At 46.0% G+C, this 18813-nt stretch overlaps 1 protein-coding gene across 1 annotated transcript in view; it reads left to right on the top strand.

Annotated features, from left to right (window-relative positions):
• Positions 1-18813, top strand: part of LOC8034829 (structural maintenance of chromosomes protein 3) — a gene marked incomplete at its 3' end in the record, with an annotated part of 66691 nt that overhangs the window by 39965 nt on the left and 7913 nt on the right. The window contains 12 exon segments of the mRNA XM_042287248.1: positions 87-228; positions 358-508; positions 1551-1700; positions 2140-2209; positions 2288-2369; positions 4633-4824; positions 5821-5895; positions 5976-6084; positions 6511-6671; positions 8320-8406; positions 10941-11084; positions 11603-11773. Coding sequence (XP_042143182.1) covers positions 87-228; positions 358-508; positions 1551-1700; positions 2140-2209; positions 2288-2369; positions 4633-4824; positions 5821-5895; positions 5976-6084; positions 6511-6671; positions 8320-8406; positions 10941-11084; positions 11603-11773 — 1534 coding nt within the window.

The following is an 18813-nucleotide window of genomic DNA, read 5'->3' as shown; positions in this document are numbered from 1 at the left end:
ATGCCAGAGTGGTTTGATGGGCACCCTCGGGAATGCACGGTGCACCATAATATATGCATTGACTTCAAGTGTTTGTGTTCCTCCAGGCTCTTCTACCACATTGTGGACAGCGACCGCATCGGCACCAAGATTCTCCAAGAAATGAACCGGCAGCAACTTCCCGGAGAGGTGACCTTCATGCCCCTCAACCGGCTCATGTACAAAGATGTGCAGTACCCCAACAGTAACGTGAGTCTTTGCTACATTTCCCGGTTTGATATCATCTTTGTGGTGTCTCCTGGATGTGTCGCCAACTGCGCAGCCAGCATTCCGACCTTAACATTTCTGTCCCGCTCCTGTGGTTGCCTTTTTCTGTAGGACGCCATTCCCATGATCAGCAAACTCAACTTTGACTCCAAGTTTGAGAGCGCCATGAAATATATATACGGCAAGACCCTAATTTGCCGAAATCTCGAAGTCGCCACCCAGATTGCACGCACATCTAATCTGGACTGCATCACTTTAGATGGCAAGTAGTTCCCTTTGTAGGTCTTTGTGCCCAGTAGACTCTTTCAGATAGTATTTTTTTGGTCATAAGTTAGAGCGAGGGTTCTTAAGTAGTATTCCCTGGACCACACCTAGGGTTCCCAGCCTTCAACCTTTCCTGAGCAATCCTATGCCTAATAAGGCATGTTTGTAACTTAGGCATAATTTAAAGCAGAGCTGAGTCATGCATTTGGTTATGACTGTAAGCTAAACAATCTCTTTAATGTACTAAAAAAAGAAAAAAAAAAGCATTTGGTGTTTAAGGGGGTTTTGTGGCCCTCATTTAAAGCACTATGAATTTTCTGTGATAAAAAGGTTTGAGTAAACCAGGATGAACTTGTACCTAGATAGCACGGAAGCCGAGTTTGCCTTGCCCTCTTTATCTTTATTTGTTAGCTAGTTAAGTGCTGCTTTATATTTGAAAATAGTGCAGCTCGCATATAATAGCACATGTAGAGTAAACCTTGAACCTTGAGTAGGAATTATCTTATGTAAGTGCGAGTTCACTGATTGACCAATATAAGTAATAAATTTCACAAGACTTTGGAGTCTTTTATGTGTAAGTTAATTGCACTGTGCATTGACGTAGTGGCCCACTCTCTTTGAACAGCATACTTTTTTATTTTAGCGATCTCCCTTTGTGAAATATGGATTTTCCACTGGTCTGCTTTCCTCATTTGTCTAAGCTATGTTTCGACCTCTGGAGTGCAAAGTTCTTGGAAACCCTGTGGACCATAGCTCGTAGCCCTAGACGCTTTGTGACAAAACCTCCACCCTTTTTTATCCTGCGGAATCATTATACTTGTTACTCTTTGGTCGAGGAAGCGGATGGCTGCGTCATTTAAAAAAAAGGATGTTGCGATTTTGCCCAACTGATGGCTGCTTGACCGTTTTTCACTCTGGTTTTGGGTAGTGATAAAGTGGTGGCTATATTGTATGGGCATGCGCAGTAGCTAGTACTGCTCATTGCCATGTGCTCTGTTTGACTTGGCGACATTTTCTCTTTGGGTGTTTCTGTGCTGCAGGAGACCAGGTGTCGCATAAGGGAGCCCTGACGGGGGGTTACTTTGACACGCGGCGGTCTCGGCTCGACCTCCACAAAGCGCACATGCAACTTGTCAAAGAGATCACCGAGGTAGAAAAACAGCTGGCAGAGCACAAGCAAAAGCTGTCCGATATCCTTTACTTGCGAGCGAGGAATTTGGTGGTTCTGGAGTGCTTCACATTTCGCTTTTGGCACCAAGCACCATTTGAGCTCTGGAAATGTGCGGTGAGCATCTTATGTGGGGTTGGGATAATGCGGGTGTGGTTATTGCACCGAGCTTTCTTCTTCGCCTCTCCTCACCTTTCCTTTGCTTTCAAATGTGTTCAAAATAGTGACCGATGCTTCCTTTTACGTCTTGTTTATTTTATGTGCATTTATGGGCCAGAACGGTTGTATTACAGATACTTTGGGGCTCAGATATATGGTCAAGGTGAGCATGGATTGAAGATGTTGGTTGTTCTCCCATAATGTGATATTAATTAAGGAAATTCATATATTTTGGGTGTGACCATCAAGGCATGAGTAACACTTTTCGAAGTTGCTTTGGTTGTGCCTTGACTGAATCCCACAGACAGAGAGCCAAATCAACCAAGTGGTCAGCGACATGCAAAAAGCGGAAACCAAGAACAGCAAAAACAAGTGAGGCCCTGCTGTAATCTTCTTTCTGCATCGCCAGTGCTGTTAGTCAGGTGCACATTAGCCTTTCATTAATTTCAGGGACGTCTTTGACAAGCTCAAGGCTGACATCCGGCTTATGAAGGAGGAGCTGACAGCCCTGGAACGTTCTAAACAGCCAAAGGTATGCTAACATACTAGTTTTATTGTTGTGGAGAAGTGCTGGCCTGCAGATCTCCAGTAGGTGTGTTTGAATCCCAGCCGAGGTGCCCACCATCTGTCGGAGGCTTATTGCAGAGAAGGCGCCACGTACTAACAACTTTTTTGGTTGGCACATCGAAAGGTCCCCTAGTGGTCTAAATTAATCCTCAGTTCTTAGCTAGGCCCTAATTTAATTTGAATTTATATTTTTATTATCACCTGGTTCTTTTGCGTGCCTTTATGTTGGGTGACTCTGAGGTTGCCCATTGATGTGCTTTGACTCTGCCAGTTGCTAATGCCAGTGCATTTTTACACAGAATGTGTTTGTGGGCTGATTTTATGTGAAAAGCATTGCGGCTGAGTGTAATGTGTAATTACAGACAAGCATAGACAACAAAGCATACGCAGCCCCTAGCCAGGCGTATACAGGGCATTTGATTTTAGTTCACGCAGATTTATTTTTAAAAAAGCCGCAAAAGATACACTAATGCGGTCTGTACAGGCAAGTTATAAGGACAGGGGGTCATAATATGAGGAGCTAATCGTCACATTAAGTCAAATAATTAACTATACTTTGTTAAGTAACTTCTTAATTATTGAAAATTAACATGTTTCCATTAGAAACTTGTGCTTTCCAGTTTTATGCAAAAGTGTGCAGTTAGCCCTATTTGCAGTCGTAGACAGATGAAACGACACCATGTGAATAGAGACAAGCCAGTATTGGTGATGATTGTGCCTAGAGAAAGAGTGTAGTGACATCTTGAGCGGCCTATGGCATGTGCATGGTAGGGAGTGTGAAGGGATACTCGCAGCGCTAAACCGTTTCAGTTATTCAGATATTCGGAAGCACAAAGTGTGTCTGCTTCATACTGTCGAAAATGAGAAGTCTGGCTTTTGTGCATCCTACACTTGTGACACAAACATTTTGCATAGTGGCAAGGCCGACATCAAACTGCAAGTCTCTTTTCAAACACTAAGGACACGTGCTAAGCACGGATACCCACGTAGATCTGACGAGTTTCTTTGGAAGGGATAGTGACACTAGCATAATTTGTGCAGAATGCCTGTTTATAGCATTTCTCGTTGAGCACAACTTTCCTTTGAGTGCGAGTGATCATGCTGAACCGCTGTAGGGGATAGTGTTTCCGAAGAGTGGTAAAGCAAAGTGCTATGGGTGTTTGCCTGAAACAAAGCCTCCTTCCCCCCGCTCCCGTGGAAGTTTTATGAACTTTGGAGAAAGTGGGTCGGCAAGTAGACACGCAGTCAGACCTTGGATAGTAAACTTTTCTACCAAATACTACTCCACATGGGTAAACTGTAAGCAAGTGCTGACCCTGCACTGAGTCTGACTGAAATGTGAGGTTTTGGGGGCTTATTTCCTCAGTCAACGAAGGATGGAGAAGTGTCCGCGAGTTAGTCAAAAACAAAGAACTGGAACAAATTAAAGCCCCTCAATATGTTTGCGTTTGTCTTGCAAGTAGCTTCAAATGCGCGAGTGCATGAGGCCCATGCCTCGTGCCACCCTTGGAAGCAGATGGCGTCACTGTACTGAAGTTAACGGCCTTTGGAAGTGAATGGCGGTGGAGCATTCGCTCGTGACACGTGTCTTTGCCGTTTCCATAACAATTGTTGATCAGTACTTGTAATAAACGCCAAGCGTAAAATTTATCAAAAGGTTTGGAACAAAGATGATCATGGCGATACGACATATTGTTCAATGTGGACATTTTCACTTGCTCGCTTTATTTTATCTACGGATTATCCAGCACCGTATTTGATTAAAATGTGCGAATGTAATGACACATTCCATTCCTAGAAATGTAAGTGGAACGCATTCCTTTCGCACCACTGGAACTTGTAACGGGAACTCGTTCCAAAATTAAAAGCGTACAAGGAACGAGCGTTCATTCCTGTTTTGGAGGAATGTGTACAACACTGGAAAAAAAGCAAAAAAAAAACATGTATTTCATTTTTTTTTCTTTTTTCACTTTTTTTCTGAGATATAGATATCTTACTAAATTTAAACCAATATTGAAAACAACACAAAAAAACTTCGCTTGACGAATTTATTTTGCATAAAGTCTGTTTTGATGTCTGCATCATTCAAAACCCCATTTGCTTAGCTTCATTTTTATGTATGGCATATTGTAAACCTCAGTTTCCTCAGGATAAAAAAGTAATAGAAAGTCTCTGAAAACGCCTTTTCCCCACATAGTGAGCAGAGTTACCGCATGCCTCGTTTACAGGAGCGCAGCTTGGCCAGCCTGGACTCCAGCCTCAAGTCGATGGAGTCGACGGAACAGTCACTGCGCAGTGAACTTCAGCAGGACCTGCTGACACAGCTGTCAGTGGCGGACCAGCAGGAAGTAGATCGACTGAACGACGAAATCCGGCGCCTCACTCAGGAGAACAAGGAGGCGTTCAGCGAGCGCATGCGGGTCAGTCGTGAGGTCCCCATTGAATCGGAATTAGGGCAGTTTCAATCACTCGGCTTACCTGCTACACCTTGCGCCGTAGTAAAAGCCCTGCCCCATTCCATTCACAAGGCTAGCTTTTCTTTAAACACAAACCAAAAGTGCAGCGAGATGCAGTGGGGTTGAATGCCTGATCTCTGGCTACCCTCATCGCTTGCATGCTAATCTTGACCTTGGACATGTATGAAACTTGCAGAAGTAGTTTGCATATTTCATGCAAACTGCTTTTGCATGAAATTCTGGACATGCTGCTTTTGCAGACCCTGGACAACTATAAAACATGCAAAAGTGTTACATTTGGGCAAAAAATGAATGTTTGACTATACAAAGTTTATTATTACTGTGAAAAAAAACCTGTAAATTTTTTTTTACATCCTGTAGAATTGTTAAACATACAAACTCTGATTTACATCTGCATGTCATCTGCCCTCTTCATTGAGCTTATCCTCATTGTTAGGTCTTTGTCATGGGCATGCTATCGACGTAGCAAGCGCAAGCTAAGCATTTTATTAGCTACTTCCGCTTGCCTCTCTGCCTTTACAAAATGTAATTATAGTTGGCGATGTAAGTGGATCTATCAAAATCAGTAAGGATGATTGCTTCCTGGAGAGATTTCTTTGGTACCACAAAGGAAGCCTTTGTCCATGCACGATGTGTTCAAAACTATTGGAAAGAAACTTTAATCCTGATATGTTCCCGCCAAATTTTGGTTCATTCTTGGAAGTGCCCCCCGGGCCTTTGTGCGTCTCGGCAAAAGCTGGGTCTGCCCCCACGGGTTAGAAGCCTCTGGAGGCTCGAGGACGGCTTGGAATTTTTCATTCATAGGAGGTTTTCTCCATGGCTGTGGGTTTTCCCCATTTTCAGAAAATGTATCTCGTAAGTAGAATGACGGGGCATATTTTATAGTCGGTACCGGCGCACTTCTTCACAGAGTTTGTGTGTCCTTTCATGTACCCGTAGCTCGAGGCCGAGAAAAACAAGCTGGAAAACCTGCTCAACAACAACTTGTATAGAAGAAAAGAGGAGCTGGAAGCGGTGAGCTAATTGCACAGCATTGAAGCAAAGCAGATTTTGTCAACCTCCAGTGTTTTGAATAATACTTTGTTCATTAACAGGCACTCCAGGAAATATCTGTCGAAGACCGACGCCGGAAACTAGAGAACAGTCAGGCGGAGCTGATAAGCGTCAACGCCCGCATCGGCGACGTCAACACCAACCTCAAAGGTGGGTGAAACCTTCTTAGTGTCTGCCAGCATCAGCTGGCGTGGAACCAGTCAATTGTGATTACTAGTCCTTCAAAAAAAATATGAACAGCTCTCCCCGTAATAGTCCTCGGTGAAGAAGGTGAACCCGTTTCCCAACGAAGGTTCAAGGAATCCAAGCGGACAAAAGGGTGCGCTCACTCGCACACGAAAGAAATCGGAAGGAACGAATTTGCTGCTTCTAAGGAACATGGCAGGTTCTGCAGACAACAGTTTCTTTTGCTTTTGCATTGGTAGTAGCGACATGTGCTCGCCTTGGGAGTGAAAACAATGTTTAGCCAGCTGGGAGATGTTTGCAGATGGGGTCATGGCTTTGTGGCCTGCGCCCTGTTTTTGTTTTCTTTCCTTTGATGAGCCTGGATGTTGACGTCGTGTTGCATCTTCGCAGCCTTGGAGAAACAGGTGGAAGGGAATAACAAGGAGCAAAAGGAACTACAGTCACAGCTGGAGAACTGGAAGAGTCAGGAGCGGGACTGGCAGGAGCGCATCAACGATGACGCCAAGGACCTGGAGAAGATGACCAGCCGCCAGTCACTGCTCCTCAAAAAGGTGCGTCGAGGAGAAGGCCCCTGAAAAGGGGAGTGTGCCGAGTTCCACTTTTCAATCGTCAGTGCTGTGGGGGAAATCGAAAAATAGGCAAGCGTGAACCTGACCTGAAATTAAGTGTCTCCTCGGGTAAGTAAGAGCCCAAGAAAAGGTGTCTGTTTGTGTCCCGTTATGTTTTGTCCTTATAATTTGTAGCTAATGTGGCAGCACGCTCGTCAGAATCAATTCTCGAGGAAAGATGCTCAGTGGAACCTCGCTGATATATCTTTCGGAGGACCGTGACGAAAAATGCATGGACTCGGAAATTGTAACAACCAGTTGTGCTTTTGGGGGCCCATGATGAGTATTTAATAAAATACTGGTCAAGTTTTTTTTAAACTTTTATTTACAATTAGAGGTCAGTTTACAATCGTAATGAGACTGTCAACCTATAAGACCAAGCAAAATTCCTGAGCCCATTGAGCTGACCCAGCTGCTTGCCCGCATCCCTCCAAGCATGCTGGTGCAAGCAGTGAAGCCTGATACACACACGGTGTACGATTATCAACATTGATATCTCTATGCACAATGAAACTAGTGGAATGGAAAAGGGTGGTTTCTTAGTAGTGCAGAAACACTTGCCAGAGGAAGAGTCAGAGAAAGATCAGCAGGCTGTTGTGTTGTGTTCCAAACTTAAGTTTGAGTCATGCCCGCCCTGAAAGAAAAATGCATGAAGTGCTGCGCAAAAAGACGGAGCGACACAATGAAATGCATTTAAAAAGCTGCGAGGTATGTTCTCTTACTGTTCTTTTTTTTTATGAGGCCTTCCCTTGCCAAAGTAGAAAAGGCATGAAAAGTGACCGGAGTTGATCAAACACCTTGGAGCAAAGCCTTTTGTCTTTAAAGGATTTTTTTTTTTTTTTTTCAGGCAGTTGTGAAAGTTGCATCCTAAATTGAACAAAAAAAAAAAAACCTTTCTGGAATTCAGCTTGGAATGTAAAGAAAGTTGTTTGCATTGCAGATTTGGTTAAATGAGGGTTGGTTAATCAATATTCAACTGTAATCTTTAACCCCTTTTGCAGCCAATTCTTTTTTCTTTTTAATGTTTTACTAGTATTTGTTTTAAAGGCATAGTACAAAGAAACATTCTGGGGACACCTAAGCACTTCTTATGAGTTGTGAATGCGAAAGCGGAATGTTGTTCTTCCGCTCTCTTAGTTTGCAGTTTACTGGCGTGAACGGCCACATTTCGCTACTGCCGAGGTTGCGGCTGCCAGCGATATAAATGCCTCAGGCGCCGCCATGTTCCTCTGCACCGAAAAGAGCAGACGCAGCCACAGCCCCCCCTTCCCTCCTCTCCCCTCCAGCAACGCCTGACGCAAGAGGGGCGGCCGAGCGCACGCTCTCGTGAAGCGGCTGCAGCCAAAAGTGGCTCCAAAATGGCTCGGACCGAGCACATCACTGCGTTGAATGATGCATTTTCTTCCTCATTATAACTTGTTGAAAGCTAATGCTTTCAACAAGTAAATGAGACGGTTTCTGTGGTTGGCGACATCATAAATTGACTTGTACGGTACAGTCAGCAGTAGAGGAATGGTATTGTTTTTGACAGGTTTTTATGTAGGATACGATGTGTGCGTTTGTCACCAAGAGTTGCACATTTTTCTTGCAGAAAGACGAGTGTATGCGCAAGATTCGGGAGTTGGGCTCACTTCCAGCGGATGCCTTTGAGAAGTACCAAAATCTTAGTTTAAAACAGGTGAGTTGGAGAACATTGGTTTGCTCAGTTACAACCAGAAGTTTTTTTTTTTTGTCTCATCCTTTTTTGTTCCGTTTGCGTAATGTTCATTTTGTCCTTTCCGGGGGCAAAACGAAATTCCTCTTGGCTGGACCTCAGTCGAAGGTATTTCTCACATAATTTTGAGCCTTTGGTTTGAAAGGTCTTTTTTTCTAAGACAAAAATACGGTTGGGATAGAACGCAAAAGTTTGAGAACATGACGTCACCTGGATCAAAAGAAAATTGAGAAAAACGAAATTTCTCTATGAGCTGATGTCCACCTAAGCTTAATATTGTTTAAACAAGGAATCACACTCTGGGGGATATAGTATCTCTTTCAGTGAAAAAAACTCAACAAGAAAGAGGATGTTGTTTTCTTCCTTGCTGACAAGTTTTTTTAACTGAAATAGATACTACAGGTGCCCACATTGTCATTTCTTGTTTTGTCGATATTAGACTTAGCTGGACATCGGCTCATAGAGAAATTGTTTTTCTCAATTATCTTTTCATCCAATTGACACCTAGTTGTCAGACTTTTGCATTCTATCCCAACCGTTAGCGTCACATTTTCTCGAAGTTTGAGCTTTCTGCGATGCATAGCTTACTTACCCGGGCTGAAAAACACGGTTCTCATTTCTCGGAAACTCCTTGTACTTCTTGGCGTTGTCCTTGAGGTCGTCGGAGAGGTTGTCCTAGAAGTCATCCTTGAGGTCGTCCTAGATGTCATCCTTGATGTCATCCTTGAGGTCGTCCTAGACGTCGTCCTTGACATCATCCTAGACGGCGTCCTTGAGGTCGTCCTAGACGTTTTCCTCGAGGTCATCCTAGAAGTCGTCCTTATGGTCGTCCTGAAGTCCTTGAGGTCCTCCTAACCATCGTCCCTGAGGTTGTCCTAGGCATCGTCCTTGAGGGTGTCCTCTAGGCGTCCTCGAGTTTGTCCTAGAAGTCATCCTTGAGGTCGTCCTAGACGTCTTCCTACACGTCCTTGAGTTCGTCCTAAGCGTCGTCCCTGAGGTCGTAGTACAGGTCCGCTGGTCTTCCTTTTTCACCAGAGTGGAAAGGCTGAAAGTTTTAAATAATGCTTTTATTTGGCACATTTTAATTGGTGACATAGTACAGCTCCGCTGGTCTTCCGTCTTTACCAGAGTAGAAAGGCTGAAAGTTTTAAATAATTTTTTTATTTGGCACATTTTAATTAGTGACATGTTGCCTGTCGTCAAAATATGCCATAGCGTTTGTTAGAAATCGCGCAACTAGATTCACCTCTGTGCTATTCTCTGGCGAAGTTAGGCTATCTAGTGTGCCATACTGAAACTGATGGGAAACAAAGCCGAAAGCTGACTGTTCGAGAAGACTGCAGAGTAGGGCGCTTTATCTATGGCGATGTGACCCTTATCGGCTCGCAATGACTAGCTACCTGCATCCACTGCAGAGGCCAACATCTCTTCTGGGTTGGACCTCTGCCGTTCCTGTTGCACCTAGTTTTGGTATCTTGTGTGATCACGGCTTAAATTTTCCAGAGAAAATTGCGGAGCAAAATTTAGCAGTTGTCTGAATTCTTACAACTGCTATCACACCTTAATGGAAATGTGCCAACTAAAATGAGTTAATTACGGATTTTAGGTCATTAATTCGCTTATTGTCACTTTACACGCGTAACCCGACGTCCACTGCGGTCGATAACATTATCCCGAAGAAATATATCTCTCATTTTCACTGTCCTTTAAAAAAAAAAAAATTGTGTCTTTGAATAAACACGTGAAGTTATAAATTGCAGTGAAATTTTTGTCAATATTTTTAAATTTTTAAAACGTTTATCCTCAGCACACTGTTCACTTTATACAATCATTGGGAGGAAATAGAATTGTAGAAATACACATCTATCGTGCAATATGGTACAGAGAAAATGGGCAAAAAGGGACAAGTTTTTTGTCCTCGAGTAATCTAAGTCAGAGTTTCCTGCGCAGCCGAATGCTCTCTATGTCCCCTAGCCGAAAGGCCAGTGGATGAACTTAGTTTTTTTTGCAAGGAAGATAGTCCTCGACGCCTCCTCCTCCCAGCCAGCAAAGGCAGGGAAGGAGGAAAGGAAGGGACAGGGGAGGGCCATGTTCCCTGCACTCAAGGAAGGGGGTAGGATATTCTTTGGAAATGACAGGGAAAGGGGACACAGCATATAGCTGAGGGGGAAATGAGCAGAAATGGAAAGTGCAAAGTGAGTCCTTTGTCAAGTTGTCCGCAGTTTGAGGGCATTCCTACGAGTCTAACCATCCCGCTCTGCTTTCCGCTGTGCTTAGCTTTTAATCCGTTTGGTTGCGGGAAATCCAGTGTGTTCCTTAGCTCTCTTTTGGACAACAAGCTTGAGAACCCTGATCCCCCTATGAATGTCCTCTTGGCTGCCGAGGAAAAAGGGACGAAAGCATCGTTGCACGGTTCTTGGGGTCGACAATGGGTTCCGACCACCTGCCGCGTTGCTAGCCCTTACTTACGTGTTCTGGCTCGCTTCTGTCCCCCCCAGTTGTTCAAGAAGCTGGAGCAGAGCAACCACGAGCTGAAGAAGTACAGCCATGTCAACAAGAAGGCCCTCGACCAGTTCATCAACTTTTCGGACCAGAAGGAGAAACTGGCCAAGAGGAAAGAGGAGCTGGACCGAGGACACAGCGTACGTGTCCCCATTCTTGACTTGGGTCGGGTGTCCAGTCGTGTAGAGGGTCCACATTTAGCGCTCGGTGCAGAAAGCTACTGCCTGTCGTCCTTGAAGAAGTCTTTTGGGGAATTTGTCTGCCGGAAATATTGTGGACACAAGCCTACGTGCACAGATACCCCAGAAGCCGGGAAGCAATGTGGAGAAATTGGACGTGACGTGGTGTACGGGTTATCTCAGGTCGAGGGGCGGACAATCATTTGTACAACGCGCTTTTCCTTGGATTTTTCCCCAAAAGTTGCTGGTTTAGAGCAAAAGCCGACGCCTGTTTTGTGTTCTTTGGGCTGTTAATTCTTGGCATTACACAGCCACAGCTAGTTTGACTCTAAAACATTTCACTCTACACTGTGGGACACACTCATTGTGAACACGATTTTGGTGGGTGGGATAGGGTCCAGCACTAAACTTGGGGAAGCATTGTTGCGAAATCCCCCAACGTTGTACTCGGTCTGAGTAAGTTGTTTCTTCCTATACAGTCGATCCAAGATCTCATGAATGCCCTGGAGATGCGTAAATATGAGGCGATCCAGTTGACCTTCAAGCAAGTGTCCAAGTACTTCAGCGAAGTGTTCAAGAAACTGGTGCCGCAAGGCCATGCAACGCTCCTCATGAAGACAGAGAGTGACGAACGAGAGTCAGGTTCTCAGGTGCGTTGATAAACGGGGTGAAATAGTTTCATTGGCCAATTCCACCCAAACATTGCGCGTAAAGCAGTCTCATCTGGAAAGAATTGATGCATTGCCAGAAATGCTCCCTGTCTGAAATTCTTTCATAATTTTGTGTCCTGGTAAGGTGCATTAAAAGGGCACTAAAGTGCTTTTTGAGATCCTTGTTTTATTTTCATAACTCAATCTGCGAGCTCTAACCATCCTAAAAAACAGAATTACATTCATGCGCGGCCGATTTGCGTATTAAAAATGTGATCAAAGTTCCTGACACTTACCATCGGCACAGTGCGACAGATGGTGCTACCGAACGTTGCTGAATATTGTGGAACGACAGACGGCGCTTGACAGTCACTTGGAAGTAATGGGTTTCCGTGTGGATGAGCGGGATTGGTCGGCTGCTCGTCCACGCGGGAACCCATTGCTCGCGAGTGGCTGACAGGTGCCATCTGTCGTTCGACCATATTCAGCAAGGTTCGATAATGTCATCTGTCGACCATATTCAACAAGGTTCGATAATGTCATCTGTCGACCATATTCAACAAGGTTCGATAATGTCATCTGTCGACCATATTCAGCAAGGTTCGATAATGTCATCTGTCGACCATATTCAACAAGGTTCGATAATGTCATCTGTCGTTCTACGCAACGGAAAGTGTTAAGAACTTGGATCACTTTTTTAATACCGTATTTACTCGAGTAATAGCCGCACTATTTATGAAGAAGGCCCTTGTGTCTGCTTTTCCACAGAACACATATACAGCCAATCATCGCGTTGCACATAAATAACATAGCAAATAACCAGATCGAGAACATGATTCTTTATACAAATGCAATCTTCACAGATGGTATCTTTGCACGAAGACGTTATCTTTCTCCTGTAAACAGCTGGAATCATGGTGTCGATCGCGGTGATTGGAAATCTGCGTGCTCCGCAGTAAAGTGAACGCTCAGGTTTTCTGCATAAAGAGTGTGGCTATTACTCGAGCAAATATGGTATGCAGATCAGCCGCGCATGAATGTAATTTAGATTTTTTTTTTAGGATGCTTAAAGGGCGTAGATTGAGTTATAACAATAAAACAAGAATATCAAAAAGCACTTTAGTGCCCCTTTAATGATGGTATGAAGCCCACTTCATAGATATAGAGGGTGTTATTTTGAGGCTTTTCTGATTTGCTTAACCCTTTAAGTGAGACGAGCTGAGCTCGTCGGCCACTTTCTGGCTAAAAATGCCATGGACGAGCTCAGCTCGTCCTCTCCGGTAGCCGTCAATTCCACGGACGAGCTAGGCTCGTCCGAGCAATTTGCGGCGCTGATCATAGATGGCAGCACTCGTAGTTGGCGCTTTTTTTTTCGACTCCGCTGAGTTTTGCATAATAAACTTTTGAAATTTTATCAGTAATACTAGAGGAATAAATCTTCTAAATAAAAAAAATATGGCTCTTTTAGGTTACTTTAAGAAAAAAAAAAAGTGGCACTTAAGGGGTTCAAAAAAAAAGCTGTGAAAGCTGTTTTTGCAGCTAAGGTATACGGCCAGGGAGACATAAAATAGGGGGGCTATACTTTGCGACAAGTAAAAGAATTAACGAAAAATGTGTATGTTTTAAGTACAGTCAAAACCGCTTATATCGAACAGCGCGGAGATCGCAAAACAGTCCAATATAGCCAAAACTCTATGTATAGACCGACACGCGGAGCGGCTCTGTTTACCAATGGCCGGAAGGCCGCGCATGCGCGGTAGCTATGTGGGCAAAAGGTGCCCGGCTCTCCGTGTTTTCGCCATTGCGTTCTATGGCGTGCGCTCGTTGTTGACGTTGTAGGGACGCTTGTATCTTTATTTGTGCGTCGTATTTCCTCACAAGGTATGTCGTATGCTATGCCCGACTATTTGAGCTCGTGGCCCGAGCCTGAACGGCAGCGGTATCGAAACAAACTGCGCGTGGACGGCGTTGCCCACGAGGAGCCGTACGCCGTAAACAAGGCCTGCTGGACTTCCGACGTAAAGTTGCTGCCACGGAAGTCGACAGCTCCCGTCGTCGTATATTTAGTTTTTTCGCCAAGCCAGTTCACGGCCCACACGGTGCAGCCGTACAGGTCTCTGGAGGTCTACGATTACTTCAAGTCGGTATTCGCACTGCCGGCGGGATCAGCAGACTCTGGGTCTGCGGAAGTGTGTGTATTTATTAATTGATTAAATACACACACCGTCTTCAAGTCAAGGTATCATATTTTTCCTACCCTCATGACCACAAGGCATGACAGCCAGTAAAGGTTTGTCCGTTCTGCAGTCTTGGCGATAACAGGTTACAAGTAACGGCGTTGTTGGTAACGCGTTACTTTTTTCAGTAACGTAGTAACCTACCCGTTACGGTTTCGACACAATAACGGGTAACATACTTATGTTACTATTTTAAGTAACATAGTTACGTTACTCGTTACTACTTCCCAAGTCTTAAAGAAATTACCGTATTTACTCGAATCTAGGCCGATAGTTTTTCCAAAAAAATTAAATCCGAAACTCGGGGGTCGGCCTAGATACGAGGATCCGGCTCCGCCATGACCGCGGGACGCCATCTTGTCTACATCGCTTCGGGAAGATACGCTGTGTACCACGGAACGCACGGAACGTTCGTCTTTACTTGACGCTATGGCATTGAAGTGTCGATGCCACTACTCCGCGGCTTTTAAGAGGAAAGTTGTCTTGGCTGCTGAACACTCGTACAGCCTGCAAGCCCAGCGTGACTTTGGCGTGGACGAAAAAAATGTGCGTCGCTAGAGAAAGCAGCGTGGTCAGCTCTTTGCATGTGCGGCAACAAGAATGGCGTTCTCAGGACCGCGGAAGGGAAGGCACCACGACCTGGATCGCGGCCGCATGGGACGACATCCCGGCGGAACTGGTAGTAAAGTCGTTCCGAAAGTGTTGCATCTCGAATGCCCCGGACGGTACGGATGACCACGCGTTGTGGGAAGTGGACAGTGACAAAGATACCAGTGAGGACGACGAATGATCAGGAAAAATGCGGACATTAACCGTGAGCATACCGTCGGATTCGTGACCGAAATAGTGCTGTACATTGCAGATAAGTTCCGTTCTGTGTTTAATTTATGGTGTTTTTCCTATACTTTTTGGTCGGCCTAGAATCGAGAATTTTTTTTTTTATTTCGGCCCTGCTGTTCCTATTATTTTTAGGTAACGTAGCTCAGTAATGTGTACCTTTTATTTGCAAGTAACGAGTAACGTATTTCGTTTATTTTTCGGTAACGCCTACAACACTGCCCTTCTTTCGCCGATCCCCTTCTGCTGGGTAGCACGGGTGTAGCGAGCCTTCGACGAGCGCTTGGCCGGTGCTTTGTGCGCGAACACCATGGGAACAAAATCCGGGTGGTCTCGATCAAACAACGGTTTCCCTGCTGATAAGCAAGCCTCGGGACGGAGATTGAAATGGAAGCCGCACTTGCGTTCAAGAAAGTGTTTGCCGCACAAACGGTCGTTCGCGCGAGGCGACCATTCTTTTCGATCCACGGATATTATCCACCTTCTATGCCTTTCAGAGTCTGCCAGGAACTTGTAGAAACTCACTCCGCTGCTTTTCTTCTTCATTTCGGTGCAATTAACGGCAACACAGCTTCACGGCATGCTGAAATGCTATGACGCCCACGCGAAACGTGCGCCCTTTTGCCCACACCCCCCGGCTCCGGCGCGATCGCAGCGCCGCCGCAGCTCCGTGACGTCAAGCCTGCGTGTCGGTCTATAAAATGAGGTGAGAAAAACACTTAAGCGCCATGTAATCGGCACAGTAATGACCTTATTCGTAACTTTCACCGCCGCATGCTTTTATAATTGATTAGAACACTTACTTGAGACCACTGTGTCGATTTATTGCTCTGAAAAGTACTGTGCCAACGTTGTCTGCTTTTTAGAGTTATTGTATTTACTCGCATAATGAACACACTTTTTTTCCCGAAAAAGTGACACATATTTGGGGGGGCGCGTTTGTTACACAGGGTAAAATTTTTGCATTTACACACTTCTTGCAAATGTCATATTAGGTGCCAATATGACACAACAAGGTACTTTGGCATGTCTCCAGTGATGGAGGCGCACCTACGGCTGGTCAGGGGCGCGCCACTATAACCATGCTTTATAAATTGCAAATCTTTTAAGGGCGCTTTAAGGGTGCCTTTTACCGAAGGAAAAGCACCCTACGCCCTACGAAGCTCACTCAGCACGTAAAGCAACACGACCGTTCTTAGACGATGTATATTGCTAGTATCCTGGAGGCACGCTCAGGTACATCCGTGACTACCGGTTTAAGAACTCGTACGAAGTCCAACCCCCCACCGCTCAAGCCCGCTCGCATAGATCAAGTTTCGTTCACGGAGGCAAGAACTCCTACAAAGTCCAACCGCCGACCCTCCCCCCCCCCCCCCCCCCCCCCCCCCCCCCAGCAAAGCCCGCTCGCACTGAAGAAGTTTCGTTCACGGAGGGGCTACCAAACATTCTCAGCCTACAGTGCACCTCGCACCTCGCTGTGCCGTTCTGCTACGGATTAAATAAACGCATTTACCTGGAGTGTGTGAAATTTGGCCTAACCACTCTCACGATATCACTGTCCGAAAGCGGACCACAGACGACAGCTTGTTTTGTTGACATCAGTGCATCCGATAGGCGAAGAATGTCTGGGGCTCGGCAATTCCTCGACCCAAGCTTCGTCAAGTGTGCGCGACACTCGGTTTCATGGTTGATCACTTCCGTAACTACTGCAACTTGCGGCCATTGCCATTATGAGAGCGGCTTGGCTTGGCTTGGCTTGACTTGGCCTGACCGCTTGGCGGCAAAAGAAAACTAGCTTGGTGGCTTGCTAAATTGGACGGAATTCGAGAGACTCGGATCCGAAAATTGGAGGTGCGTTGATTACGGTAGGAAAAAAAGAAATGTCACAATTTTGATGCCCGTTGTGGGGGGTGCGCTCATTATGCGAGTGCGTTTATTATGCGGTAATAGCATGCTTTGTCACATCCTGCTCTACGGTGTCGAGACAATCCACAAGTGCAAGCCCGCTTCCTTCTATTGCACTGCAATAGCGGCGCAGCACAGCAACGGCAGCCACGTCTTCGCTCGAGGTGGGGCGTGGTGCAGCGTCTTCGATGTCCACAGGACCAGGCTCATCGCTCGCAACAGGTTACTCGCGGGCAACCTCGGCGGCTATTTCAATATCCGTCAGCTTTGCCGTAGTCCTGCTGTCATCGTCGCCATCGAAGTCGTCTATGCTCATTGTCTCGGGCACAGCACCCACAAAACGAGAACCTGTCCCACGTTTTGTCGAGCTCGGGCGGTCTTGTTCGGACTCGGGCTGTAAGCCTTGGATCTTGTGAACGAAAGCAAAGTCCCTTGCTTTCTCTTGCAACATCGGTCCCGATAATGGAATTCTCCGGGCCCTGACGTCCATAAACCACTTTTACGTTGTTTCCTCGACTTCTTGAAAGTCCGGCTCCCGAACATGTTGTGCATCCGAATGCTTGCTTGCTGCTTTCACTTTGATGTCGCTCTCTTGTTCTTGAGCAAAGTACTCAAAGTACTTTGAGGAATGTTGTAGGCGTCGGCCACACTTGACTTCTCCCCCTTCTCAACACGCTTAATTATCTCTAGCTTCATCGCAAATGTCAGCGTCGTCGTTCCCTTCACATTCGCAGCCATGGCTTAGGCCTACTCGTACGTCGCAGGTGGAAACGGCGGGAGCAAAACACAAACAACGGCAATCTGAATCTAGGTTGGTGCCAGCGTTGGTTGGCGTGTCCGCACAGCTCTGACCATGACCGCCGCTATTCTTTTTGTGGCGCTCAAGGTACCTTGTGCTTGTGCAAGCGTTGCAAGCGCCTGCTGCACCGCTGCTATGCGTTAGTGCACTGCGAGAAAGCCTGCCGCATGGCTGAGGAGCGCATGCTTTTCGACGCTGGGGAGTTTGCTATGTCCATTGGTGGTCCGATTGCGTTCGATATATAAACTAAAAAATATGTGTGTTTTTAAGGAAGTTCGGAAAGGGTTCGATATAAGCCATAATATGATATGTCCGTGTTCGATATATTCGGGTTTGACTGTAGTAAAGGTAAGCATATGGGTCAAATTAGAAATTTGCTGAGCATCATTGAAAACCACTAAATAAATAAATTGCAAAAGATTAGCAGTGTGTGGAAAGCGCCGGGATGCTCTAAAGTTGCCACTTGTGCATAAGGTGCAAGGCCAGTGTGCTAAAACCCACCTGCGCAATCTTTTCCGTCTCTCATCAGCCGCGTTTTTGCACCATCCTCCCGCGAAGCCCTCCACCCTTCCCACTTAGCAGAGCAGACGCATGAGAGGAGGCAAGTCCCCCCTCTCTTTTTCTCGCCTCTACTCTGCCGTTTGCTCTACTAGCTGGAAAGGGTGGAGGGTTTCGCAGGAGGAGCTTGTCCTTCCTTTCTTAAAGATTGATGACCAGTTCGCGCTTTCCAGTTTTCGCCTGCTTCCTCCTCTCCCCCCTTCTACCCTGTCCACTGTTGCCTGTTTCCTCCTTCACCATGGTGAGGAGGATTTCTGCCTTGTAGAATCTTGAGTCTGGTCGTCGGCCTCCTGCAAGAGGGTGCAGTAGTGCTACTGCAGTGGCTAAATTTCTCATCTACATCGTAGATGTCAGACTCCCATTGGGGTGGACTAACTTTCGGCTGTCTAAACATCCACACAACACAATTACTTATTACCTCAAGTAACACCTGTAAAATGTGTGATCTTCAAAGTAAGGCCGCCTCAGTGGCTCCGAGGCGAGAGCACTGGCCTATGGATTCCCAGGTGGTGGGTTCGAATCCCAGCCGAGGTGCCCGCAATCTGACGGAGGCTTATTGCGGAGAAGGCGCCGTGTAATCGAGCTTTTGGTTGCACGTCAAAAGATCCCTCGGTGGTCCAAATTAATCCTCGGCCCTCCGCTGGGGCGTGCCAGATGCCCGTCGTTGGTTTGGCTCTTAAATCCCCCAAATTCGAATTTTTCCT

This window comes from Ixodes scapularis, unplaced genomic scaffold (genome assembly GCF_016920785.2).
Source record: "Ixodes scapularis isolate PalLabHiFi unplaced genomic scaffold, ASM1692078v2 PGA_scaffold9__187_contigs__length_104089568, whole genome shotgun sequence".
In the NCBI taxonomy this organism is placed as follows: domain Eukaryota; kingdom Metazoa; phylum Arthropoda; class Arachnida; order Ixodida; family Ixodidae; genus Ixodes; species Ixodes scapularis.
The sequence above is the reverse complement of the archived record's forward strand: the minus strand, read 5'-3'. Positions and strand labels throughout refer to the sequence as shown.